This window comes from Silurus meridionalis, chromosome 5 (assembly GCF_014805685.1).
Source record: "Silurus meridionalis isolate SWU-2019-XX chromosome 5, ASM1480568v1, whole genome shotgun sequence".
Taxonomy (NCBI): domain Eukaryota; kingdom Metazoa; phylum Chordata; class Actinopteri; order Siluriformes; family Siluridae; genus Silurus; species Silurus meridionalis.
In genome coordinates this window covers 10,769,046-10,796,551 of record NC_060888.1, presented here as the reverse complement: position 1 = coordinate 10,796,551, position 27,506 = coordinate 10,769,046, and the positions used below count along the sequence as shown (strand labels likewise).

At 40.7% G+C, this 27,506-nt stretch overlaps 1 protein-coding gene across 6 annotated transcripts in view; it reads left to right on the top strand.

Annotated features, from left to right (window-relative positions):
• The window catches only part of LOC124385965 (teneurin-1-like), a 269,690-nt gene that overhangs the window by 145,862 nt on the left and 96,322 nt on the right, over nucleotides 1-27,506 (top strand). For all 6 annotated transcript variants that reach the window (XM_046849510.1, XM_046849505.1, XM_046849506.1 and 3 more), the window contains 5 exons: nucleotides 8,777-8,979; nucleotides 15,192-15,393; nucleotides 20,468-20,563; nucleotides 23,164-23,358; nucleotides 24,726-24,926. In XM_046849510.1, the coding sequence (XP_046705466.1) occupies nucleotides 8,777-8,979; nucleotides 15,192-15,393; nucleotides 20,468-20,563; nucleotides 23,164-23,358; nucleotides 24,726-24,926 (897 nt within the window). The remainder of the gene's footprint in view (nucleotides 1-8,776; nucleotides 8,980-15,191; nucleotides 15,394-20,467; nucleotides 20,564-23,163; nucleotides 23,359-24,725; nucleotides 24,927-27,506) is intronic.

Sequence of the window (27,506 nt, the reverse complement as noted above, 5' to 3'; positions counted from 1 at the left end):
AATATGCAAGAGAAAATAAGACAGATCTCTCAAAATAAAGTAGTTTGTTTTCTTTTTAAAAATTGTATTGCTGAAATTGCATACAAGAATATCTGTCAAAATTAAACAATTTAATTGCCACATTACATCAAAATGCAAATATAAATATGTTGATAAAAAAAAATAAAAGATATATTTTTTATTAATTTTAGATTACTCTTTTAAAAATAAAAAATAAAAATAAATAAAAAAAGGAGATGCACTGTACAGTGTTTTCTTTACGTTTTGGTTTGATATTATCCCAAACTTTGGAACCTTTCTGTGGCTGTCTCTTTTCTTTGTCCTGACTATTACAGAAGCTCGTTTCCACCACATAAAAAAAAAGTTCAATATTTCTGGTTTATCTATCGGTAACTGTGATGTCGGCCTGAAGTTTGAAGCTGTTGGTGTATGAATGAGGCTCTTCTGCTTCATCTGTCTTGTTCCATCTCCCCAGAGCTGATTGTTAAACAGAGTTCTCTCCAGGGATCAGAGGCTTAGTGTGATACCATGAAATTATTTTGATTGTAGACTATATTCTATGCAGGAGTTGCAACGTAAAAGAGATTGAGGACTGTAAGGTGTTGGCAGGGGACAGTGTAGCTTGACAGAGCTGTGTATGAATGAGAGGGAGGGCAGTGGAGTGGTGCAGGTGCAGGGAGAAGAGGTGGTGAAGGTGGATTAGTTTAGGTACCTGGGTTCAACAGTACGAAGTAATGGAGAGTGTGTTAGAAAAGTGAAAGTGCAGGCAGGGTGGAGAAGAGTGGCAGAAGTGATTTGGGATAAAGAGGCATCTGTAAAAGTGAAAGGGAAAGTTTATAGGACTGTGGTGAGACCTGCTATGTTGTATGGTTTAGAAACAGTGGCATTGAGTAAAAGACATGAGGTGGAGCTAGAGGCAGCAAAGCTGAAGATACTGAGATTTTCATTGGGATGGACAGGATTAGAAACGAGTTTATTAGAGGGACAGCGCATGTAGGACGTTTTTTGGGACAAAGTAAGAGAGGCGCGATTGAGATGTTTTGGACATGTGCAGAGGAGGGGCATGGGGTATATCAGTAGAAGAATGCTGAGGATGGAGCTGCCAGAAAGGGGAAAAAGAAAAAGGCCAAGAGGGGGTTTATGGATGTGGTGAGGGAAGACATGCAGGTAGCTGGTTTGAAAAAGGCAGATGTAGAGGACAGAGTATTATGTGGCGACCCCTAATGGGAGCAGCTGAAAATTCTTTTGATTGTAGAGTATATCATTTTCAATGCATAAAGCTTTCCATATAAATCTTATCCTCGCCCCTCACTTCTTTCTCCCTGTTCCTCAATTTCTTTTATTCTGCAGCGTCTTCTGTGTTTACCTGTCCAGGGCGCTCCAGAGTTTAGTGTGTGCGTCAGTATTAAAGCTCCATGGAGAAATACTTTGCTCTGTGTGTAGTTAAATTGACTAAAATAAGCAGCAAGGCAAATAATGTCTCAATGATTTTTTTGCATTCAAATTATTTAAGTTACTTGAGGAATCATTTCAGCCCTAGTTAAATTTATATATAAAAAAAATTATATAAAAAAATATATTTTTCGGTGGAGTTTATTTATTTATTTTTATATCTGAGTGAAGAAAGGACGTCGTAAATAAATGTGTTGTGTTGACGGTTTTAATTTCGCCTTTTTTATATTCATTCATTTATATTTTTAATAAAAATTGTCAAACAGAAACGCGCACTGCATTAATCGCACAGTAATAAAATTAGTGCCGTTAAAATTAATTTGCGTTGAATGTACAGGATCTCACAAAAGTGAGTACACTTTGTCTCTTGTTAATATATAATAAAGTGGTTGCTGAAATGTGAGCGGTGTACTCACTTTTGTGAGATACTGTATATAAGAGAGATCCTTTCTCAGCAGGTAAGCTTCAACTGGACTGTTATTGAACTGAATCACAGAGCTTTGTCCTGGTTGTACTGTATAGAGTCTAGGGCTAAAGGAATAAATTATCTATACCACAGGCACATAGCAGGATATATTGCTCCTGCCTTTGACTGACTCAGTGGCTCTCAATAATTTGTAGTAGGATAGTTCTAGGCATTATAGATGGAAAATAAACAACAGTCTTCATAAATCACTGCTCAATTCTTCTTTTACCTTTGTGTGATAATGACTGAGGGCCTCTGCTGCAATATATTTTCTTGGAACATATAATGTTGTGGCAGGTGACGGTGCTGGCTAACAATTGAGTAGAGCCAACAAAAGGGCTTGAGAAGGTTAAATTTACTCAGACACAATAAAGTGGTCCTGAATTTAGTGGGCTTTGCCAGTGTGGATTTTATGGCCTACTTTAGAGGAGACAAAAGAGTTCAGTCAGCCAGTTAATTCAAAGGCTTAATTACCTCAGTTGGGCATGGGACTACAGCTATAGATATTGCTGCATTCTTGTGGCAATTACAATAAGTACAAGTTAAAGAGGGAATACATTCACATCAACCATAGAGCAGGAATTCTGCAGTGTAGCATCTATCTATCTATTTATCTATCTATTTATCTATCGAACGAACGATCGATCGATCGATTGATCGATTTCTTTTTATTCAGTACACTAAAAGACATTGCAAAAATGTGAAGATAACATAGTAATCATTAATGTTATATTATTAAAATGTAAAACATTTTTAAATAAATTCATTAATATTTTTTTTATTTTGAAATTGGTGTAACTAAAAGCAAAACATGTAATTAAAAAGACATGTCTTTGCATTGTGTGTCCCAATCAAAAGCAAAAAGTAATTATAAATTTGAGGGCTGCACCATTGCCATGTTTACCTCTGTCTACCTCCTCTTTTTTAACAATAGTCTGTATACAGGATACAGTTGCATGTGAATGTTTAGGCACCTCTGGTCAAAATTTCTGCTAATGTGAACAGTTAAGCAAGTAGAGAATAAAATGATCTCCAAAAGACATGAAGTTATAGATGATACATTCCCTTTATATTTTAAACAAAATCTTTTTTATTTTTTCTCATCCTTTACATTTTCAAAATAACAGAAAAGGAAAAGGGCCTGCAGCAAAAGTTTGGGCACCCTGCAAAATTAGTACCTAGTTGCATCCCCTTTAGCAAATATTACAGCTTGTAAATACTTTTTGTAGCCAGCCAAGAGTCTTTCAGTTCTTGTTTAAGCATTTTTTACCCATTCTTCTTTACAACAATCTTCCAGTTCTGTGAGATTCCTGGGCTGTCTTGCACGCACTGCGCTTTTGAGGTCTATCCACAGATTTTCAATGATGTTTAGGTCAAGAGACTGTAAGGGTTCTAAGTTACAATTCTATGAGCAGTTCTCTCTGATATTTTCTTGGTCATCCAGACCTTATTTTGACCTCCACCGTACCTATTAACTGCCATGTCTTAATTATATTCCGAACTGAGGAAATCGGTACATTAAAACACTATATTCTTATAGCTTTCTCCTGCTTTTTTGGCATCAATCATTTTCATTTTCAGAGTGTTGGGCAACTGCTTAGAGGAACCCATGATTGTTGGGACAAGGTTAGAGGAGTCTGAGTACAGTGGTACCTTGACCTATGAGTTTAATTCGTTCCGTGGCTTAGCTCGTATCTCAATTTGCTTGCACATCAAATCAATTTTCCCCATAGAAAATACTTAAAATGGCATTAATCCGTTCCAACCCTCAAAATGCCACCCCGTTTTTATGTTTCATGTTATTAAATAAGGAAAATACATTTCTAAATAACAAATTTTGTATAAAAACCGGTAGAGGGGGGCAGGCGGCGGGGTGGAGAGGCGATAAGCGGCGGAGGAGGGAAAACTCGATTTTTTGCTACTCTCTCTATCACTACTGTACACTACATATCCCTGAACTTTTAATTTTAAACTTTTTTTTCTTTGCTTATCTTAATTCTCGTCACAATCTTTGCTTTCTGGCTTCGTTTCGCCATCTAGCAGCGGCGTTTCGAGCTCGAACCTCAATTTTTTGCTTGCGTAACAAAGCAAAAAATCGACAGAGTGACCGCTCGTATCTTGGAAAACTCGTACATTAATGCACTAGTAGGTCAAGGTACCACTGTATTTATAAAGCTTAAAAACTTGCATCACCTGGCCTTTCTTAACTATACCTGTGAACAAGGCATGTCCCTAACAGGCTAATTAAAGTCTGATACCTTGGTCAAATTTATCTGAGAGCTCTAGTCTCCTGGAGTTCACATTCTTTTGCAGGGTGCTGCTTTTCCTTTTTCACTCCAAAATTGTAGAAAACAAACAATACAATGATATTGCTTAAAATGTTGCAGAAGAGTGTTTTATGTTTAACTTTATGCCTTTTGGAGATAAATTTATCTTCGACTTGTTTAACTGTTCACATTAACAGAAATTTTGACCAGGAGTGCCCAAACTTTCGCATGCTACTGTATCTGGGAACTGAGGAGACCAGTTGCTGAATGTTTGGGAGAAGAATGTTGTCTCGTTTGTGCTTGATACAGGATTTCCAGCTCCTCACCAGTTCTACTGTTTTTCTGTTGTACTAGACGCAGTATGCATTTTCTTGTTTAAATTTAAAAGGCCTTTCCTGAAAAAAAAGTCATTTATTACTCTAAAACCTGTATAAACCTCCCAGCATTGATGGTGCCATTCTAGATGTGAAAGCGGCCAATTTGATAGAAACAACTGCACTTCCATACAATCAGAGATGCAGGTATTTAAACTGAGCACTGATGATAAACCAGATGAGCCTGACAAGTCGTGGGTTGATCAATGGCACCTTGGGGATGTAACCTGCTCTAGGGTGCAGGAAGGCACGGGTCATACCTTTAGTAAACTCCAGGAAAGAGTGGGCCTCAGAGAGGGCCTGCAAATCACCTACTCTCCTCAGAGTGCAGATAGCCAGCAAGAAAGTGGTCTTGATGGACAAGTGCCTCCACAAAGTCTCGGCCAAAGGCTTGAAGGGGGGGGTCCCAACCAGGCACTCTGGGATGCATCAGAGGCCTCAGACTCCAGCTGCCACTGATAAAATGCGTCAGGATGGGTCTCTGCCCAGTGAATGCCCGGACACGTGGGCGTGATATGCTGAAACTTAAATGGTGGACGGAGCTAACCCTTTTGCTAACTGCTCCTGCAGAAACTCCAGCACTGAACCAACTGGGCAGTGGGCTGGGTCCAATTGGTGCCGAGAGCACCACGCAGTGAACAGCCGCCATCTCGCGGCATACACCCTCCTCGTGGAGGGAGCTCTGGATTGGAGAATGGTCTCTACCACCTCGGTAAAGAGACCCGGGCCTCTGAGCTGTGCCCCTTCAAGGGCAACAGCTTCCACACCTTGGGGCGGTGGTGAACTATTGCGGTCCCTGATTGAGAGAGGTGATTCTCAGAGGAATTTCCCATTGAGGCTGCTCGGGGAGGGCCACCAGGTCCGTTAACCACGGACAGCCTGGCCACTGCTGGGTTACCAGGAGGAGACGGACGCCATCCCTGTGAATTCTCTCCAGAGCTCCTGTAAGCAGTGTGACGGGGGGATTTAAAGATGCAGCCTCGGCCACGGTTACGCCATAGCATCCAGTCCCAATAGGGCTGGTGGAAATAGGGGACCATAGGGGACAGTGCAATGTCTCTAAAGACGCAAACAGGTCTACCTGGGCTGTGCCAAATTTCTCCCAAATCTGCTCCACCAACTGAGGGTGGAGATGCCACTCCCCAGGCTTGGACCCCTGTCTCGACAGGAGTGAGCTGACTGAAGGAGTGGAGCTTCCCCTGGGCCCACAGGAGGATATGGCGTGCCAGCCTGTACGGGGGGCACGAACGCAGACCCCCTGGTGGTTGATATATGAGATCACCGAGGTGTTGTAGACCAACACGTGATGGCCTCTGAGGTCTGGGTTACAAAGCCAGAAGCACAGCCAGCAATTCTAGGCAATTTATATACCTCAGATGGACACTGTCCTATGGACCTTGTGCAGAGCAGCAACTCATGACTGCTCCCCATCCCGTAAGGGGAGCATCCGGCATAAGCACAATGCGATGACCGGGAACTCCCAACACAGGGCCTTGGAGTAGAAACCCAGGATCTCCCCATCTAAGGCATGTAGGCATAGCTGTATGACATTGATTGTGTGGAGGGGATTGCCCTTCTGAGAGAACCTCCGGCTCTGACCCACCACACTGGAACGACACTGGACGCTGCTGCCATGAGCCCGAGCAGCCTCTGGAACTGCTTGACAGTGAGTGACTGCCCTTCTCCGACCGCCATGAGGATAGACGCTATGCGGGCAGAGGAAAGCTGTGTGCGTATAGTCACCAAATTCCAAATGATGCCAAGATAGGTAGTTCTCTGTGATGGAGAAAGCACACTCTTCCCATTATTTAGCTGAAACCCCAGCTCCTTCATGTGAGCGAGAATGACATTTCAATGCCGGGATAATTGCTCTGATTGAGCTAATATCAACCAATCGTCAATATAATTGAGGAAATGGATGCCCTAAAGTCTCAGGGGAGCCAGAGCCACATCGACACCCTTCGAGAAGGTGCGAAGTGACAGAGCAAGACCGAATGGAAGTACCCGATATTGGAATGCTTTGACCCCAAAAGCAAACCTCAGGACCTTCCTGTAAAAAAGGGAGGATGGGTACTTGAAATTATGCATTCTTTAAATCTACTGTGACAAACCAATCCTCAGATTTGATCTGAGACACGACCTGTTAGAGGGTCAGCATCCTGAACCGGAGCCTCATCATTGAGCGGTTCAGCTGACGTAGATCTAGGAAAGGACGCAACCCACCATCCTTTTTGGGAACTATGAAGTACCGGCTGAACCCGGACTCTCTGTCTGACGGAGGGACCACCTCGATGGCTTCCTTCCTCAAGAGAGTGTCTACTTCTCATTCCAGGACCTGAGCCGGCTTGCTTCTGACCAGAGTGAGAGAGAGCCCGTTGATCCGGAGTGGGCTAGACCCGAACTGAATCGAGGAACTTCACTATACAGTACGCAGGACCCACAGGGACACATCTGGCAAAGCCCTCCAGGCTACCAGGTTTTCCCTTAAGGGTATCACTCTCTCGAGACTGACCTCCAGTGTGCCCAGAGTCAGGGCAGTGCCCAAACGCGGCTCTGGAAATGAGACCTCCTGGTCTGCAATGATGCCCGGCAAAACCAAAGGAGGTAGCTCGGTGGAGCTGCCCGTGCCCTGAAGCACATTTTGTGGCAGGGTTAATGAACCAGGTCCCTGAAGGGGCCGGGGGAAAATGGGCACAGAAAAAAAGAGATGCCTCGCCAAGCAGAGGAAAAAGGAAAAAGGGACAAGCCCGTCTCCAATTGTTCTGTCTGATCCCAGGAAGCGAAGCCCAGGAACCGGAGCGCCGCATAGGCATGCAAGCACAGTGCTGGCAATCGGCTCGAGAGAGCAAGCCGAAATCGCATGCTCTGCTTCCAAACGAGCCACACACAAGGGCTGTGTGTTTCCCTCCCCATAATGAAACAAGGACAGGGAGAAGCACACGGCTGAAACGTGTGCTTGGTTTTCTTGGATGCCTTCATTCTTTGACAAACAGACTGACAAACATTACATTTTCACACAGAGCACTTCATGAACAAAGAGAAGCTGAAGCCGTCTTCTTTCCAAGTGCTCTTTATACTCCCTGGTCGTGACGTCACCCCGCTGGTGACAGCCTGTCTTCAATTTTGACTGATTAGACTCATTACTCAGAGAATGGACAACGCAGTAGCATTCCCAAAGCGTTTCGACACAGCTCGAGTTCCCGAAAGGCAATGACTACTCTAAAGTATATCAAAGTTTCATTTCAATAGTATTGTCCCTTGAGAAGTTATACTAAAACAGTTGTTGAAATGTGAGGGGTTTGCTCACCTTTGTGAGATACTTCAGCATCTCCATTGCATAACAGAGCTTGTCTTTGGTGCATGACAATGGTTTCTGGATGTGTACCTAAACCTGTGCAGTGATTTCCATTGCAAAATAATTTCCTGCTTTTTGCCCTTGTCTCTTAAAGACAGAGATTTCTCCAGATTCTCAGAATCTTTTGATTATATTATGTAATGTAGATGATACATTTTGATGATATTCACAGATTATTATTCCACAATTTGTTAAAAGTTTTTGCAGATTGCTAAACATCTGCCCATCTTCACTCCTGAAAGACTCTGCTTCTCTGAGAAACTCTTTTTATATCCAAATCATGGCAGTCATTTTGCAAATTGACCATCAGCTGATTTTATATATATATATATATATATATATATATATATATATATATATATATATATATATATAATATGTATTTATATATATATTTAAAAAAAACACTTTTTACTCATTTTTGCCTTGAAATATATTTTTCTCCAATTTGAACATTTGATATGTTTATGTTTTATTGTGAATAAACTCTGGGTTCATTTTTACATTTATGGTATTTGTTTATGGTATATTTATGGTACCCTTATTAAGAGCGGCTTACATTTATCTTATTCATCTGAGCCGCTATTGGGTTATGGGCCTTGGTCGGCAGCCCAGGAGTGGCAGCTTGGTGTGGCTGGTATTTAAACTGGGAGTTAAGTTTGAGATTTGCAAATCATTGCTTTCGGTTTTTATTTACATTTTACATTTTCCACAACTTTTTTTGGAATTGGGGTTATGGTTCTCCTACATATGCGGATCTGCTCATTCTTTTGGTTTTATTTGACAGGAATACAGCATAAATAAAATACATAGAAGCAGAGTCCTTACTGATTAATATTTTGTGTACTTGTATGTGTGGTAGATAAGTACCAGCGAGGGAGGACCATAGAGCGTGGAGAAGTGGACATTGGGACCCAGGTGATGCAGGTGATCCCGCCCGGGCTGTTCTGGCGCTTTTACATGGCTGTGCATCACCCAACTTATATCAAATTCAAGCTTTCTGTCTCTCAAAATGCTTTACTTGGCATCTATGGAAGGAGAAACATTCCTCCCACACACACTCAGGTACGCTAAGGTTTCTCCAATTATGCTTCCTGAATGTTTTTTCCTCCAGCAGCTTCCTACATAGATTGTTACATAAAAGCACCTGTTTGTTTACTTTTAAGCACTTTTATCTTTTCTGTTTATCTCTTCTCATCCTCCCAATATCTACTATTTCAGGAATAGCTTCAAAAATATAGTTTTCCTAAATTTTTTTAAAGTAATAAAGACATAAAAAGCAATAAGAAATAGATGTTGAATGCATTGTGTGTGTGTGTGTGTGTGTGTGTGTGTGTGTGTGTGTGTGTGTGTGTGTTTTGTGAGGGTGGTTACATAAAAAAGTACCATTAGTAACATTAAATAAAATGCCTGAAGGGTCACGGGCATATACCCATTGGCTATAACATTAAAACCACCTGCCTACAATTGTGTAGGCAGATACTTTGTTCTATAATTTGAGAGGTGGGGCCTTTATGGATCGGATCCAACAGATGCTCTGTTGATTCTGCTTGTTTAAAAGGCAGAACACTGCATAGAGTATTAGACTGCCTTTTTCTAGTATTGCTTTCTAATGCCATGTCTTTCCCAGGTAAGTGATTGCAATGCACCCAACTGTCTACCAAATATGATTCATCAGAGCAGTCCACCCGCTTCCAGTTCTGATGCTCATTGTAGGTTCAGCATGGACACACTCACTGGTTTGCAGCTACACAGCCTCCTTCACTACAAACTCTTCTGCATTGTGTGTTATGATATTTTTTAGAACCAAAAGCTGACCAATTCACTGGTTGTTCTTCATTGAAACACTTTTTCCACTGGATACCAAAAACACCCTACAAGACCTTCCATTTTGAAGCTGTTCTGACTCAGTTTTCTTCGTCAAAGTTGTCAACAGTTGTCCATGTTTCCTACTTCCAACATATCAACTGATTGCTTAATGGATGCCTAAAATATCCAACCCTTAACAGCTACTGCAATGAAGAGATAATCAATGTTATTCACATCGTGTGTCAATGGTTTTAATGTTATGGCTAATCTGTGTATGTTGTTTTTTTACAGGCCTGTGCAATACAATACAGTTATTGAATACATTAGAAAATACAATATATATTTTACACTACATAGAACTTATAATTTTCTTTTTGCTATTTTAAGATAAAATAACCTTTCACCAGTGCGCAGTTCTGCATTTATCAAAAGTGTTGCAGGGTTTAACACAAGGATTAACACAGCACTTTCACTCATCAGTATTAACATGATTGGAACCACAGAAAATATAATTCTCCCCTTGACACTGCCGTCCTGAAGGTGTAAAACTCAGTACAGAAGTAACAGAGCCTAGAAGAGTAAAAAAAATCTATTTTCCAGCCCACCTCATCATAGAGAAAATAAGCAAAAACTAGTGACACGCAGCGTGGAAAGGCACTGCTAGCTGCCTGAAGGGACAGTCCTAGCCTACTTATCTGGTGATTCAGTACATCAGCTACTGTGTGTGAGTGTCTGTCTGTGTGTGTGTGTGTGTGTGTGTGTGTGTGTGTGTGTGTGTGTGTGTGTGTGTGTGTGTGTTTAAGACCCAGCCCTCATAATCTTTACCACCTCCAAGAGAAAAGACACTGTCATGGGGCCAGGTTAGGTCCCTGTCTAAACAATTTGGATCCCATATTTGCTGCATTCATTGTGTCAGCTTGTATATTTTGAGCACCCTCCACTAATCTCTTGAGTACATTAAGTGAGTAAGTGAAGCATAACAGTACAGTATTGCTTAATTGTAATAAGGGACTATGGTATATTACTTAACCTAATAATAAACTAATAATAAGAACATTCTGGAAAGGAATAGACATAGAAGGATTTATTCTTTCTTTCTTGCTTTCTCATTTGCTTTATTTATTTGCTCTTTTACACTAAACTTGTGATAGTTTAAAATGGCCTGTAAGTCAGTCTCAATTTGATGGCCACTAGAACCCTCAAAAAAGTTGAGACGAGGGCAGCAAAAGGCTGGTAAAGTAAGTTTTACTAAAAAGAAACAACTGGAGAATCTTAGTGTCTTAGAAATGCAGAGGATAGTAAGATGGTTAGAAATGCAGATGGTCAGAACATTGTCCCTCAACATAAAATTGTAAATTACCTAAAGCTCTGTGTTCAGTGGACAAGGGCAACAATCAATATTGGATGCCTGTAGTTTTTATGCCCTTAGATGCCACTGCATTAAAAACATTTAAGATTATGTAATAAAAACCAATGCATAGGCTCAGAAACACCTGCAGAAGTCACTGTCTGTGAACACAGTTTACCATATCATTTACAAATGCAGGTTAGCATTATTCACAAAAGAAGCCACATGTGAACAAGATCCAGAAACACTGACATCTTCTCTGGGCCTAAGCTTATTTTCAAATGGACTGGGGCACCATGGAAAATAATGGTCAAACAAATCAAAATTTGAAATTCTTTCTGGAAACATCATATTTGGATGTCTTTAGGACTAAAGCAGAGAAAGGACCATCTGGCTTATCAGCGCTCAGTTCCAAAAATTTGCATCTCTGATTGTGTGAAGTGCACAACTGCTTATGGAATGGGCAGCTTTCACATCTGGAAAGGCACCATCAATGCTGAAAAGTATGTATAGGTTTTAGAGCAAAATAACCTTCTATTCAGAAAAGTTTTTTCAGGGAAGGCCATGCTGATTTCAACAAGAAAATCCTACAACAGCATGGCGTTATAATAGAAAAGTTTGGGTGCTGGACTGGCTTGCCTGCAGTCCAGACCTTTTATTAATTCTTAACATTTGGCACATCAAGAAATTAAATATACTGTATGTCAAAAAAGACTCAGAACTGTTGTGCAAATAGTATCTTTTGTCAGACATTCTTAAAAGATGTGGAAGAGAATTCTTCTCGCCAAACTCCAGCAACTGGTCTCCTCAGTTCCCAGACTTATATGGACTGCTGTTAAAAGAAGAGGATGCTATGCAATGATAGATTTGGCCCCATCCCAACGTTTTTGTTATCTGTTAATATTTTACTATGTGGTCCATACAAGTGTTGATGCAAATGCAACTGGATATTTTAGGATAAGAAAAATCAGAATTGTGTCAAGGCACAACCCTAACCCTTGACGGTTACTAAGAGCACAATGGCCTTCATACTTTTTTAATGGATGAAGTCTGGAACCACATGGACTTTTCCCCAGACCCACCTGCCTAGCTGACTATTCTAAGCAATCTGCTCAAACCAAACAATCAATTGAGAAGGGCTTTGGTAAGAGAGCTGATTAACAAATCTGGTTAAGCAACAGAGATTATGTCAACCAGCACTGCAACTCTCCACTGATATCTGCTGACAGGCAGAAGACAGAAGAACCATTCCTCAGTGTAAGACACACAAAAGCCTGCTTGTAATTTAACATTAGTTTTAACTAACCAATTATTGCATGAATGGACAGTTTCAATATTGTTGTTCAATGACATTTAGTTTATTTGTTATAATCTGCCCCTTGTTAATCTACAGTCAGTAGTCTACATTGAGAAATTGAAACATAATTCTGGACATATCTATAATTTTTTTTTATAATTAAAAAGCCTGAAGTATCACTTGAACATAGGTATTCAGACCCTTTGCAACACTTAAAAAACTAGCTCAGGTGCCTCCCATTTCTCTTTATCGTTGCTGATATGTTTCTACTTGACTGGAGTCTAGGAAGGAAAGGTTTATTAAGTGGACATGATTTTAAAAGGCACAAACTTCTCTATAGGAGGCCTCACAGCTGACATTGAATGTCAGAGAAAAAAACAAGCCATGAGGTCAAAGTAACTTCCTGCAGAGCTAAGAGACAGGATTGTTGCAAGGCACAGATCAGGAAAAGGTTAAAGAAAGATTACTAAGGTTTTGCAAGAGCACAATGGCCTCCATGATTCTCAAATGAAAGAAATGAAATGTGGCACTAGACTAGAACTCTTCCAATAGCTTGTCTTCTGGCCAAACTGAGCAACGGGGGGAGAATGGCCTTAGTAAGTGGTGACCAAAAACCCGATGGTCACACTGACTGAGCTTTGAAGATCTTATGTGATGAGGAGACAAAGTTCCAAAAGGATATCCATCACTGTAGTTCTCCACCAATCTGGCCTTTATGGTAGAGTGGCTAGTAAAACACTAAAGGCCTCAGATTGTGTGGAACTAGATTCTCACTAAGATTGAACTGTTTGGCCTCAGTACTAAATCTTACGTCTGGAGGAAATCATCACCTGCTCAAAACCTGTCAGCGAGTGTGCGGCTCAAACTCAGATCAGCCGTGCACGAGGCAGACACGTTGGCAGTCTGCCACAGGGGGCAGAGGGGGGTTGGGGTTAGGTGAATCCATGTGCAGAGACATACTAGGAGCTGATAAAAAGTTCATGGTGTTATGTAAACACAAAGTAAGAAAACCAAGGATACAAAAATCTTCTTCTTTTTTGACTGCTCCCGTTAGGAATTGCTAGAATACAAAAATATAAATCTGAAAAAACCTTGGAGCAAAGAGTCCAAAAAAAACTAAGCAAAAACACTGATTACCAAAAGCCGGCGAGAAGAAAACAAAAGCAAATCCCGAAAGTACATGGATAAAACAGAATCCAACAGGAACAAGGCAAAATTGGAAAAAAAAAAAAGATAAGCGAGTCTTTCATAGGGCTGGGCACAGGCACGATAAAGCAAACTTGAAAGCAAGACTTATAAACAATATTAGGCAGGAGCATATACAGGTGTCAGGGAAATGCAACAAACCGGCAAGAGACTGGAGCAAACAGGGGCCAAAGTAATGAGAACTAGGTGTAAATGGTTAGTTCTGATTAGGTAGCCAGACACCATCTTGTGGTGGGAAACAGAAAACACATGGGGGCAATACCTTGAAAACCCCCCTGATCCTGACAAAAAACATCCCAAAAGTGATGCCTGATGGTGGCAGCATGATGCTGTGGGGGTGTTTTTTTTTTTCCATTAGAGATGTGGCAAATGGACATAGTTCAGGACCACAGTTTGGGGCAAAGCTTGATCTTCCCACATGACAATAAGCCTGAGCGCATAGCCAAAACATCACAGGAGTAGCTTTGGGACAACTATGTGCATGTCTGAGAATGTCTCGGCAAGAGCCCTAACTTAAACCCTATTGAACATCTCTCTCACTACATCCATAAACCTCGTCCTTGGCCTTCATCTTTTCCTCCTTACTGGCGGCTCCATTAATATGTGATATTGGTCTCATAGCAGTCTTTCTGAAATTTTCTCGGAGTTGTTTCCTTGGTGCCCTATTTTTTCAGCTTCTGATAATGACCATCTTTATGGTACAGCTAATGTTTTGGAAATTTGTTTATCTTCCTCTCCTGCTTGACTGTACGATCCTGTAAATGTTGTCTTTGTCTTTTTGTCTTTTTGTGAACTATAGCTTCATGCAGAAGCGAAATCTTACTTTTTTTTTTTTTAATTTGGGGTTCATCTGGTGTATGAGAATTACTTTTAATTTATAAGCACTGTGGTGGGTGTGCACACTTATGCAGGTTTTGCACATTTATACACATTTTGTACATTTCTATGGTTGCTAGTTCACATTAAAAGTGGAATGAGATCTGACATGATTGCATGTCAGCTGCACTTTTAACAGGGGTGTGTGGATGATTTATATTCATTGTATATATTTGTGCATATACATTTAGTTTGTTGTAAATTTTCTGCCTGTCAAGTTGCAGCAAGCTTCTGTTAAATGTTGCTTTTTTCCATTTTGCAATCATGCTTTTATGCTTTTTATATAATTAAATACAAGTTGATGCTCCGCTTTGCTCTGAAAACACTCTTTAGGCTTACAAATTACTGTATCTTCACTCAACTTCTGTATGTGTGTGTGTGTGTGTGTGTGTGTGTGTGTGTGTGTGTGTGTGTGTGTGTGTTAAAGTTCTTACTCATAAGCAGCTCCACATTTTCAAAAGTGAAATATATTTTAAAGTGGACTTTATATGTTTAAAAAAAATTATTAAATGTACTAATTGCACACAGTGCCTACTAGAAGTGCTGAAACTCAGAGTTCAGAGAATAATAAGGTAGTGCCTTTTTCATTTTTTTTTCGCAAGGGTTGAAATAAATTTTCAGGTTCATATTATATAAGTGTTGAACTTGAATGTGGACTTCAGTTTATTTGTGTTCGATTTCAGGAAGTCATCCTGAATTAGGTATATGTTTATTCTGATTTGCTTTTATCCCTCTTATCAGTTCGACTTTGTGAAGCTTCTGGATGGAAAGCAGTTGATCTCTGAGCAGTTGATTAACTTAAGCTCTGAGCAGAGGAACCTGCAGCTTCACTCTCTGCAGGACACAGGCTTTATTGAATACATGGACCCTGGAACATGGTACTTGGCACTCTACAATGATGGAAAGAAGATGGAACAGGTCTTGCTTCTGAGCACCACTATTGGTAAGGCTAGGAGCAAGAAATCATTTTGGTTGTTACTATGCTACTACTGTATATGTCCATCTTTTAAATTACTGAGAAAAGGGATCTCTGGTATGAAAGATACTTATATATATATATATATATATATATAAGTAATAGTCTGTTATCGTCATTGATCAATTTATAAACTAATACATGTAAAAGCTACTTTGACATTTTAGCATCAATTATATGTAGGTAAATAACATGGTAGTTATGCAAAATGACAAATAACGTGACATTTTACTGTGCATCAAAATAAGGTGAACACGTTATCTTGACAAGAAATTCTCATTGTGTTTAGCCATGTGCAGTGGAATTGAGAAACTAAGCCTTTTCTGCACCTTTCAATTTTCTACAGTAGTTCCTTGTAACAGGATCATTTGTAAATCAGCTGCCTTATATAATTTAAATTCGAATGCATGCTAGTTAATCCATTCGCATCAGTATAAATTACATTATCTATTCATTGAGACACAAAAAATGTAAGCTATAGTGTGATTAAATGTACTTTAACATTCAGTGCCATATACATAAAATGTATTGGTAAACATTTAAAGTGACAAGTTAACCCCTTTAAGTGGCCAGATACTATATACTGTATTGCAGATTTACCACTGTTTCCTTGAAAAACATTAGTTTCCTTTTGACTCCCTTTTTAATGTTTCTTCCTCATTTTATCTCAGGACGTTTTTTTTCTAGCACTGTTGCATGTGGCCAGCTCATTAGTTTGTGGACACTTGACCATAGTACACTTATGTGCTTGTTGAACATTCCATCTTTAATTTAGTCCCCTATGTTTCTATAAATAAAATCTCTCATCTGGGAGGTATTATGAAAGTTATGGCTATGGGGATTAACTCTAAGCCAAAAGAGCACTGTTCAACTGGTCAAGCATTGATGTTGGTCAGGGGTGCATGTGGTCTTCTAATTCATCCCATACAAAGTCAGTGGTTTGTGAATACTACTAGTCTGTTTTCAACCTTGGTCCTATCTTCCTCACCTTGTGCACTAGGACGTTGTCATTATAGAATGTACAGCAGTTGGGTGTCTTGGTTTCTGTAAAGGCAAAAATGCTAGACCTAAAAATTCACTATAGCAAAAAGGCCTGTTGGCAGAAGCAGTATGTTGTTCTGGGTTGTGTTCTACTGGGAAACCTTGGACATGGGATTTATGTGGAGTTTAAAAAGTACCACCTATCTGAACATTGTTGCATTCCTTCATGGCAACGGTATTCCTTAATAGCAGTGGCCTCTTTTTCATCAGGATAATGCTCAGTATATGAGCAAAATTATGTACAGTATGTAGTCATCTGTTAATGCAAAATGTTTTTGTGAGAGCAGGTTATTGCTTCTATTTTTATTTTCTGTGTGGGCAACAGAAAGCATAGATGATAAAAATATCAGAAGGCACGTCTTTGGTAGTCTTTTTTCCTGTTAGTTCAAATACATTTCTTCTGTGCTTTTCTTCTCATGCTGCAAGCTGCTGTTTATGTTCCTAATCTACCCATCCATCATGATGTTCATTTTTAATGTTGAAACAGCTTTTACTAGGTGTACAATGTACATATTGGCACAGTGTTTGGAAATGAAGTTCAGAATGGTGAATAATCAACCTGTCTAATGTATGGTAATCAATTTGGATTCACTGATTGTGTTTGTCTAAACAGCAAAAACACAGGCATTTTTTTTGTTCTTTTTATAACTTGTAGGGTCTTTACATGTCATAATACTTTTCCGATAATGTTTGTGCTTCATGATCTTTAAAACTGATACACATCAAAAGGGAAAGAAAACCTGGATTGATTGTTTCAGAATGTCTGTAGGTTATGTATGTAACCCTAGTTCTGAGGGAACGAGACGCTGTGTCGGAATGCTTTGGAAACGCGGTTGTGTTGTCCATGCTCTAAATAATGTGTGTAATCAGTCAAAATTAAAGGCAGGCTGTCACCGGTGTGGTGACATCACGATCAGGAAATGGATTTTATGCACATGGATTGAAGCCGGTTTTAGCTTGTAACTGCTTGTAACCGAGAAGGAAGGGTTAAAGGACGCCGGAGGTGTGGCATAAAGACACATTGTCTCGTTCCCTCAGGGAACTAGGGTTACATACGTAACCTAGAGACATTCCCTTTCAGGAACTCGAGCTGCGTCAGAACGCTTTGGGAATAAATGTCCAATACTACCACACTGACCAGTCCCTGATTGTGAAAGAGCACAGCTAGGTTGAAGGACAGAGGTACCAGTAATGGCACAGTGGTCGAGGTTGTAAAACCTGACAAAGGTGAGCGAGGTGGACCAGCCCCCAGCATTGCAAAGGTCTTGAAGGGACACTCCAAAGGACCAAGCACTAGAGGCTGCCACACTCTGGATCGAGTGCACTTTGACCTTGAATAGAGCGGGGAGACCAGAGGACCCATAAGAGGATGCAATAGTGTCAATAATTTATCTGCTGAGGGTCTGCTTATGAGCAGGAAGGCCTCTCCTCAGAGGGCTGTAGCAGATGAACAATTGTTTTGACTTCCTCCAAGGACTTGTCCTGTGGACATAACAGTCCAGTCCTCGGACCGGACACAGCCAGTTCAATCTCTCCTGGTCTGCGGTCTGGAATGGAGGAGGATTGAATGCCTGGAGCCTGACAGGTCGTGGGACGAACGAGGGCACCTTGGGGACATAACTCTAGGGTGCAGGAAGGCGCTGCCTGGAGTGAACTCCAGAAAGGAGGGGGCCCACAGAGAGGGCCTGTGGATCACATACTCTCCTCAGAGAGCAGATAGCCAGCAAGAACGCAGTCTTAATAGACAAGTGCCTCTACGAAATTTCGGCCAATGGCTCGAAGGGGGGCTCGGACAGAGCCTCCACCACTGTGGCCAGGTCCCACCCAAGCGCTCTAGGCCTCAGCCTCCAGGTGCGGCGGAAAAAACGTGTCAGCAGCGGGTCTCTGCCCAGTAAATGCCCCGACACAGGGGCGTGATATGCCAAAACAGTTTACGTGTAGACTTTAATAATAGACAGAGCTGATCCTGCTGGAACTTCAGCAATGAACCAACTGGGCAGTGGACTTGGTCCAATTTGTGCTAAATGCACCACACAGTGAACAGACGTCATTGTCCCGACATACAACCTCCTCATGGAGGGAGTTCTGGATTGGAGAATGGCCTCTACTACCTCGGTGGAGAGACCAGAACCTCGGAGCTGTGCCCCTTTAGGGTCCTCAGCCAATGCTACCACAGCTCTGGTCGGGGATGAACTATTGTGCCCCCTGATTGAGAGAGGAGATTTCTCCTCAGAGGAATCTCCCATGGAGGCTGCTCGAGGAGGGCCACCAAGTCTGTGAACCATGGATGGCCCGACCACCAGGAGGAGATGGACTTTCTCCAGAACTCCCGGAAGCAGTGCGATGGGGGGGAGGGCATACAGCCACCACCCCGGCCACGGCTGCGCCATGGCATCCAGTCCCGGCTGGGATGAAGGATATAGGGAGAACCACAGGGGACAGTGCCACGTCTCTAGAGACACAAACAGGTCTACTTGGGCTTTGCCAAACTTCTCCACTCCCCTTGACAGGGTGTCCGCTGCTTGGTTCAAACAGCCTGGGATCTAAGCTGCTCTCAGGGAGCTCTCTGGTGCACCAGCCTGTAAAGGGGGTGCAAGCGCAGACCCCTATAGTGGTTTGTATGAGACCACCAAGGTGTTGTCCGAGCAGATCAACACATGATGGCCTCTGAGGTCTGGGAGGAAATGCTTTAGAGCCAGAAGATGGGGCTCTAAAGTATGGGCAACAGAAAGCATAGATGATAAAAATATCAGAAGGCACGTCTTTGGTAGTCTTTTTTCCTGTTAGTTCAAATACATTTCTTCTGTGCTTTTCTTCTCATGCTGCAAGAAGAAAGTCCCGGCCGGGATGGACTTTCCATTAGACCTTGCGCAGAGCATCCGTCATTAGCACTATGCGATGACCGGGGACTCCCAACACAGGGCTTTAGAGTAGGAACCCGGGATCTCTCCAAGCATCTAAGGCACGTAGGCATCGCCACGTGACCTTGATCATACGGAGGGGATTGCCCTTCTGTGAGAACCCATGGGCCCAGAGTCACCACTGAAGGGGTCTCATGTACAAGAAGCCAAATGGGATGACATTGGACATTGCTACCATGAACCCGAGCTGTTTCTGAAACTGCCTGACAGTGAGTAATTGACCTTCTTTGACTTTCCTGAACGCCATAAGGATAAACAATGCTGGCAGAAGAAAGCTGTGCGAGCATAGTCGTAGAATCCCATATGAAGACATTTCGTAAAGGTGCGGGTGATGAGGCAAGGCTGAAGAGGAGGACCCGATATTGGTACACTTTGACCCCAAAAGCAAACCTCAGGAACTTCCTGTGAGAAGGAAGGATGGGTACATGAAATTACGCATCCTAGTCTTCGGATCTGATCTGAGACACAACCAGCTTGAGGGTCAGCATTTTGAACCAGAGCCTTATCAGTCTAATGTCTAATTCAGCCTAATTCAGCTGATGTAGATCTGGGATAGAGCAGAGGCAGTGCAGAACAGAGTACAGAGTCACAATCAGGGTCAGGAACAGAAACAGGATCCAGAGCAGGCAGGGTGGCAAGTGTATTCCCAGGGACTTTAGAAAGCCGGTGAGATAATCTGGCCCTGAGCTAAAGTTTTGTGTGTCCTTAAATACCGATAGGCGTGGGAAAAATGCCAAGATGGCCGCTGACCCGTAAGTGAGCATCGCAGAACCAGAAGTGCATGCTGCAAAACCGAAAGTGCGTGCTGTGTTCCCGGAAGATCCTGACAGTTTACTACAATTATGCAGGTTAAATGCCGACTGTATGCCCACTGCAATCAGTTGTCTTCTGATGTGAAAGCTTAAATGAAATACATTTGCCTTATTCGTATTAGAATACGAGGGATTATGGGTCATGTGCAAATGCAAGTTTTTGTCTGAAATATATAATCAATAGCATTATTATATTGGGTGATTTAAATTAATTCTTTTTAGTCTAATGTTTTCTCAAAAAATAATACTTTTATGTGTACTGTGCAGAGACCATGGATGGATGCTCCTCTAGCTGCAATGGTGAGTGTGTTGCTGGTCACTGCCACTGTTTTCCTGGCTTCCTTGGACCAAACTGTGAAAAAGGTCAGTGCCTAGATTTCCTTAAAGGTTATGGGTAATGCTGCTTAATTATGCCATGGACACATTTCTCCCGATCCTCCTCTCTACCTCTGCCATTCCTTCTTATTTCTTTTCAGGGTTCATTGGGGGAAAGGTCACTGTATACCTGAGCTGTTTTTTTTTTTTTTTTCCAGATTTTCCTGAAAATCATGTATTTAAAAAAGTGTCACTGCCTTACAGTAAAAGTGTTTTATTAATGAACTAATTTAAGGTCACTATACGCATGTACAAAAATTGCAATAACATTTTTTTCCCATCATTGACCAAAGGCTTAATATTAATTAGATAATAATGCAAAATTTGCATTAATGCTTAAAATTTTCACATTTTTTAAAGGGCTTGTTTATTAGTTTGTTTAGTGTGAGATTGTAAAAACGGGCAGTGCTGAATTTTTTTGCTTCCCCTCTCGTCAGATCAGGACAGTGTGTTTCACACTGGCAATCAGTGGTGTTGCGATTTGTGTTGCACACTGACTACACCCAAGGAGAGCATGACTTTAGAGATGGCTAAATAATGTACAAGACTAAAAGGCATGGCATGTCTAATAGCTCTTTGTACATTTATGCACATTGACTCACATTCTGCCTCAAATTCTGGCATTCTGGCTTTGGTTCCACCATCATTATAGCTCGCTTCATAGGGAGACCTTAATCATTAATGCTTTATGCAACAATTATCTTTCTGCTTTTCTGTGGATAAAGCATAGAATTGATTCTTTCAGGCTTTCAAACATGCTAATGTTGGGGCATTCAAGAAATCCACCAGCCTTTGATGCCATATTCCTTTGGACTGAAACAAAATAGATAACTTGCAGCATGAAAGGTCAGGGCATTGTTTTGTGAAGAGCAAAACCTTTCGTGCTGGAGAATGGCATATGGAAGCAAATGGCTTCAGTGAAGTTGTCAGTTTCCCACTCTCACACTCTCTCTGTTCCCCTGCTTCCTGTTTCCCTCTTTTTCTGTCTGCTGTCATGCCCATAAATGATTACAGGCTTCAGAGACCTTAAAAAGGGCTTTGCTGGAATGCAAAGGCCCAATAAATCAGGTCGGTTTTACCTCCACTATTTGGTCTCAGAGATGTCATTCAGTGTTCCTTATAGCCTATTATTCGGACTTGATTCCTGCACCTTTTCTGGGTCCCTGGAGGTCCCAGGCATATGAATTATTGTAATAAATGTAATGCACCTCTTATTGCTGCTGTCATGGGCCTCATGCCAGGGATGATATGGAGACTAATAGACAGGCTTGGAAAAGAGAACTATGCTGTTTTCAAGAAGGCTAGAAAAGGAGATGGAAATGGTATGACCTCAGCAAAAGCAGTCAATGTCAATTTTTGAAGGTATACAAGCATTTGACCTTTCAATCTCATTTCTGGCTCCCATTTGGCCAGCAATATCATAATTTCATAAAGCAAGGTTAGAACATGCTCTTTGTTGGAGAGAATGATTTTTGCTGTGTAAGGTTTCAAACAACTTGTGACTTTTGTAACTGCTGAGAGACCGTCACTTTGGGCATCTCTAAAGAAAATTCAGGCATGGTTACTCAAATGATTAGTTGCTGGTATGATTGATTACTGTTTTTATGATTAATGTCTCATGTAGGCTGTGGCTAATGCAGCTCTACTGGCTGTTTATGGATACCCCTTTTCCTGCAGAGTGCCTGGTTTAGTAGAGATGATTTTATAAGTTGCTGAAATATATTTTGAAATACCCAATATATAAAATTTTTATGTAATTGTTAGCAAACAGAGAAGCATGGTAGTAGACATCTATTCGAGTGTGCAAATAAGGAATACATTTTTTTGTCAGTTGTCCAAGCTTTATTGAGTATGATTAACATGAGACTTAAAAACGACATTTTTGGCAGTGAAGTGAAATATTAAGATATGTGGCAATTGAAAGACAGACAAACAGCATCATTTGCATTAATAGCGAGTAATTATGTACTTTCCAGACCATTGTGACTGCAGTGAGATATTGTCATGTTTAGCTGGAGTGTGGAACAATATATAAATGTCATTTTATTGAGCAGAAAAATGGGAAAAATTGTAAATGCATATTTTTCTATATGATAATTTATGTGATGATTTTTGCTTTAAGCCCTTTCAGAATAAAACACATTGTAATCACATGCATTGCAAAGACCTAGTGCTGGTGCATACTGATTATGTGTCTAACTTGTTTAAATCAGATACTGGTAGCAATATATTTTTCTCCAAGGCTCTCTGACTTCAAAGACAGCATTTATTGACTGATAAATGAGAGTGCTGAAAATGCCTTTGCTTATTCCTGATATTAAAATGGATAATACCACTCATAAATATTTTCCCAAAGTACCTGCCTATTAAAATATACCTTACTTACCTTTTTTAGCTCTATTTATAGAATTTAGCTATGCAAATACATTACAAAAAACAGTGTCCTATTTAATCCACTGGATGAGAATGATATGCAAATAGGACAAAGCATTACAATGCAAAATGCGATCAACTTACAATTTGTGCAGTTGCAGTTGTGTTTTCTGTAACTCTGGCTCTTGTTCGGATTGAATCATCAATATTTGCAGACACATGCCCAGTACTGTGCAGTGGCAATGGCGAATATCGCAAAGGTCGGTGCATATGCCATGAGGGATGGAAAGGGCCAGAATGCAGCATCCCAGCAGAGCAGTGCATTGACCCAACCTGTTCCAACCATGGAGAATGTGTCCAAGGTGTCTGCATTTGCATTCCTGCATACAAGGGCAACAACTGCGAGCAAGGTAAGAGCACACAATTCTGGCCAGAATCCGCAGGGCCAGAAATACTAACTGACAAGTGTGTCTCACAGCTGTTTTCTGCAGTTGGCTGAAATTCAATCATTTGGGGGATGCATTTCTGGACTTTTTCCAGGCCTGTTTTCTTTACATCAAATCGCTTGGTTCTGTACCTACTATAACCTCTTGCCAACAGCAAAGTCAGCAGAGATAGACCAGATGTCAGCCTAATGTTCTTGTCTTTGTCTTTTTGACAGCCAGCATACTGGAGTATTGCAAATAAACTATGCATATCTTTTATAAGAGAGTTCCTGGGCAATAATATTCATACATCGTTGATCAGATTTTTAATAAACAGAACACTCAAAAATCTAATAATAATTTAAACATTACTCCATTTCTTTTAACATTTTCACATGAAATAGAAGTATATGGCATTTAAGGAACTGCATTATTTGATACATCACATGAATTAGTCAAGAACCACATTATATGATACAGGTTGCTCTTAATAGAGGCAGGTTGCTTCTATTACTCTTCTTTATATTAACTACATGGCTGTTTGCCACAATTCTTACAAAACATTGAGCAACTTCAAAACCAGGAGGTCTCCTTGGTTATTTTCTTTCATTGCATTCTGAGACTGCAAGTAATCTGCCTGCCTCAAACACAAAATCAATGGCTCACCGGTCGAATTTCCACAGTTGTAATAGTGGTCCGAACTGTCTGAAACCTTGCTAACACTTATAACCTTGAGTTGATGAGGCTGAGCTTTGATGAAAGCCAAGAGAATCAGACTAATTACACAAGCTAAATGGAAAAGATTTACTAGGCCATTAATACAGTAGGCAATGAGGAGAGATTGTTAAGGTGTCAGGCAGTTTTATTTGCTACAGAATTGGCTGCCATATCGTGTCTTGTTAAATGTGCTTTTCAGATAGAGAGACATTGTGAACATTTTCATACTGCGTAAGCTTGTAAAATGGAAAGAGTTCCTTATCAAGCACTGTGGTTTTGTAGAGAGCAGCACAGAGCATTTATTCTACAAAAATGTTTTTATGTTGCTGTAAAGTGCAGTTGTACTGCAGTGTCCTTCTACTGTATCTTGTGATATTTATTTAAATAATTAAGAGGTATGAGAGGATAGACACTAACGCTGTGTACATACAGCTTCACTACTTTTAGTAATCCACTGATACTATATGGCCAATAATTTAGGGACACACTGACCACCAAACAAACGTTTTAAACATGCTTTTTAAACATCAATTTCATATTTTTGTTCCTCATTACTGTTAAAATAACCTCCACTATTCTGAGAAGGCTTTACCTAGATTGTTTAATATTGAAATTTTTTGTCCATATCTTTGTAGTGGACTGTTTGGACCCGCAATGTGAGGGACATGGTATCTGTGTGAAGGGTGAGTGCCTGTGCTCACCTGGCTGGGGGGGCATGAGCTGTGAAAGTCCGCTTCCAGCCTGTCAGGAACAATGCTCTGGTCATGGCACCTATATGCCTGAAAGTGGCACCTGTGTGTGTCAACCTAACTGGACTGGATCTGACTGCTTCACAGGTAAGAATATAGCTGTAATGATGCAATAGGTTTTCCAACATTTTTTTCCCAAGGAGGCAGAGAGAAGTCCAAAAGAACTGTGAAGCAATGTGTATTTGTACATAAATGAACAAATAACTGTGCAGTATAGCGATAGTCACAAGGAAGGACTACAACCTGAGACAAAGATGGGGAAAATACATTTCAGAAACTAAACCGGGATGGGGGTTAGGGGGCTGACACAGGGAAGAAATATTGTGAGACTGACACAGAGGAGAAATGCTCTAAGAATGATACAGGAGATACAATTTTTTTGAGACTGACACAGGGGGAAAATAACTCCTTTCTCGATTGAGTGATCTAATAATTGATACTACTTTTAATTTGCTATGAGTGTGTACATTTCTGCACACCTCAGCTTGTGAAAGTTTGTTTTTTTACATGGCAATTGTACCAGATACACTGATGTACAGTTACCAAAAAAAATAAAAAAAATATTAGTTTAGAGTTTCAAATACTTGAGCTCCATCCCAAACTTAACACATTTATGCTAAATTATATACCAGTGCCATAGCAATTGGGCATTTAACTTACCATGTAGAGTTCCGTTTGGTAGCAGTCTTAAATGTGTTGTACTTGTCTTTTGCAACTAGTTATTGCCTTTTATAGTTGCTTTTTGCCACTATAGTTATTACTTAAAGCATGTACACTTGAATTCATAAATGAACCATTATGTCTTGCCTTTTTCAGGTTCGGGGTCGTGCTCATGAGACTTTATTATTTTTTATAGCTAAGAATTAGTATTCACTAAAACGCTTTTAGGAATTTTCTGCCAGCATTTATCAATGCACAAAAAACCCCAAAACCATTAAAATAAGGTCATGAGGAAGGCAATAAGCTTTTGTGTAGATAAGACTACATAAGTAATTAAATTTTTAATTGGGTGGATTAATTAATTAGTTTACATTTGCGGCATAGTTCAAACCAGTTTCTTCATAAACCTCTTTAGGGATACAATACATGAATGCTCAGGTTAGTAGGGACTTGTAATCCAGAGTGTTGTTATAAACACATTACTGCTCTGTGCCTGTGAGAATGCCTTTTTGAACACAACAAATGCATAGTCAGTTAGCTGAAGTATTTACAGTACATTGCCTGTCAGTTCCGGTACGGAAACACTAAATTCAATTTAATTCTTTTTACAATGGACATTGTCCATTGACAGCAGCTTTCACCGATAAAGCGGTAATAAGGTTATATAAAAATGTGTACATTTATTGCATATAAGGTAGTTTATTAGAATTGTTTATTCCTGATGAGCAAGACACCACTAGCTTGATTGTGGCAAGGATAAACTCTGAGATGGAATGAGGAAGAAACCTTGAGAGGAACCAGACCCAAAGGGAAACCTATCTCCATCTGGGTGGCACAGAATGTTCTTTCATTGCAGTCCCATTATTGAGCTGTGTAGTAATAGGTGGGTAAATGCAGAACTATTCATGCAACCTGTGGTCCTGAGCCACTGAAGTAGACTGTTGATATTAATTATCAAATTTCTTGAGTTGCTCAGCGGCTTTATGGATCTTAAGGCTGTAGGTGTGGAACCATCCATGCACAGAGTGGTCTCAATTGAGAAGGACTACATCCAGAGGTAGGATATTGGGATGAACCTGGGAGATCTGGAGAAAAAAAGGATAACAGTCACTGATCACTGGAACCTCAGGGGCATGTTTACTCGACACAGAGAGAAAAAGAGAAGATGGGTGACTTGAATATAGACTGAAAAGCATTGTCATTGTTTAACTGTTTAAGGTTATATAGGCTATAATGTGTGGTCAGGGTGTAAAAAAAAAATCTGAGATCTAAGGAAGTCCTAATGACTGTTCGGGAACTGTGGGGCTTTGTAAGTGAAAGATCTGCCCCCTGCTGTAGTCTTCATTATTTTAGGTACCAACAAATGGCCTGCACCTTTTGATGTTAAGTAAGTGTGGCAAAACATATTTTATCAAAAGTTCGCTCAAATACTGCAGGGTGAGACCATTCCCTGCTTTATACATCAGTAGTAGCATTTTGTAATCAATGCGAAATGAAATGTAAGCCAGTGTAGACTGAATAAAAAAAGGGGTAATGTGGTTATATTTCCTGGCTCTGGAAAAAGACATTTGCTGCTGCATTCTGGACTAACTGAAGCTAACTGAAGGAAGATGATGACCAAGATGATGACCAAGATGGCGGCCCTTACAGAATGCGAGGCTCAGCGTTTCTCCAGATATGCCGTATTTGTGCTTATTTACACACTATTCTCCTGCATGCACATGCAATTCAGTTATGCGAGTATAACATTTGACAGACAGTCACTCATGGATATTGGTCATATCTGCACAAACGCTGTTTCTGACTTTTTGGACATTTTTAGCTTTGACCAAATACTACCGGACCTCATAAGGAAGTCGCAACACAGCGAGCCCTTTATCCCGACCGAAACTGTCCGGGGCCAGCGTCGGTGCAAAGACCGTAAACAGAAACAAGGAAAACACGGAGGACTCCGAGCTAAGCTAACGCTAAACCCACATCGACCAATGCTTCCTAGTATTTTTTTTG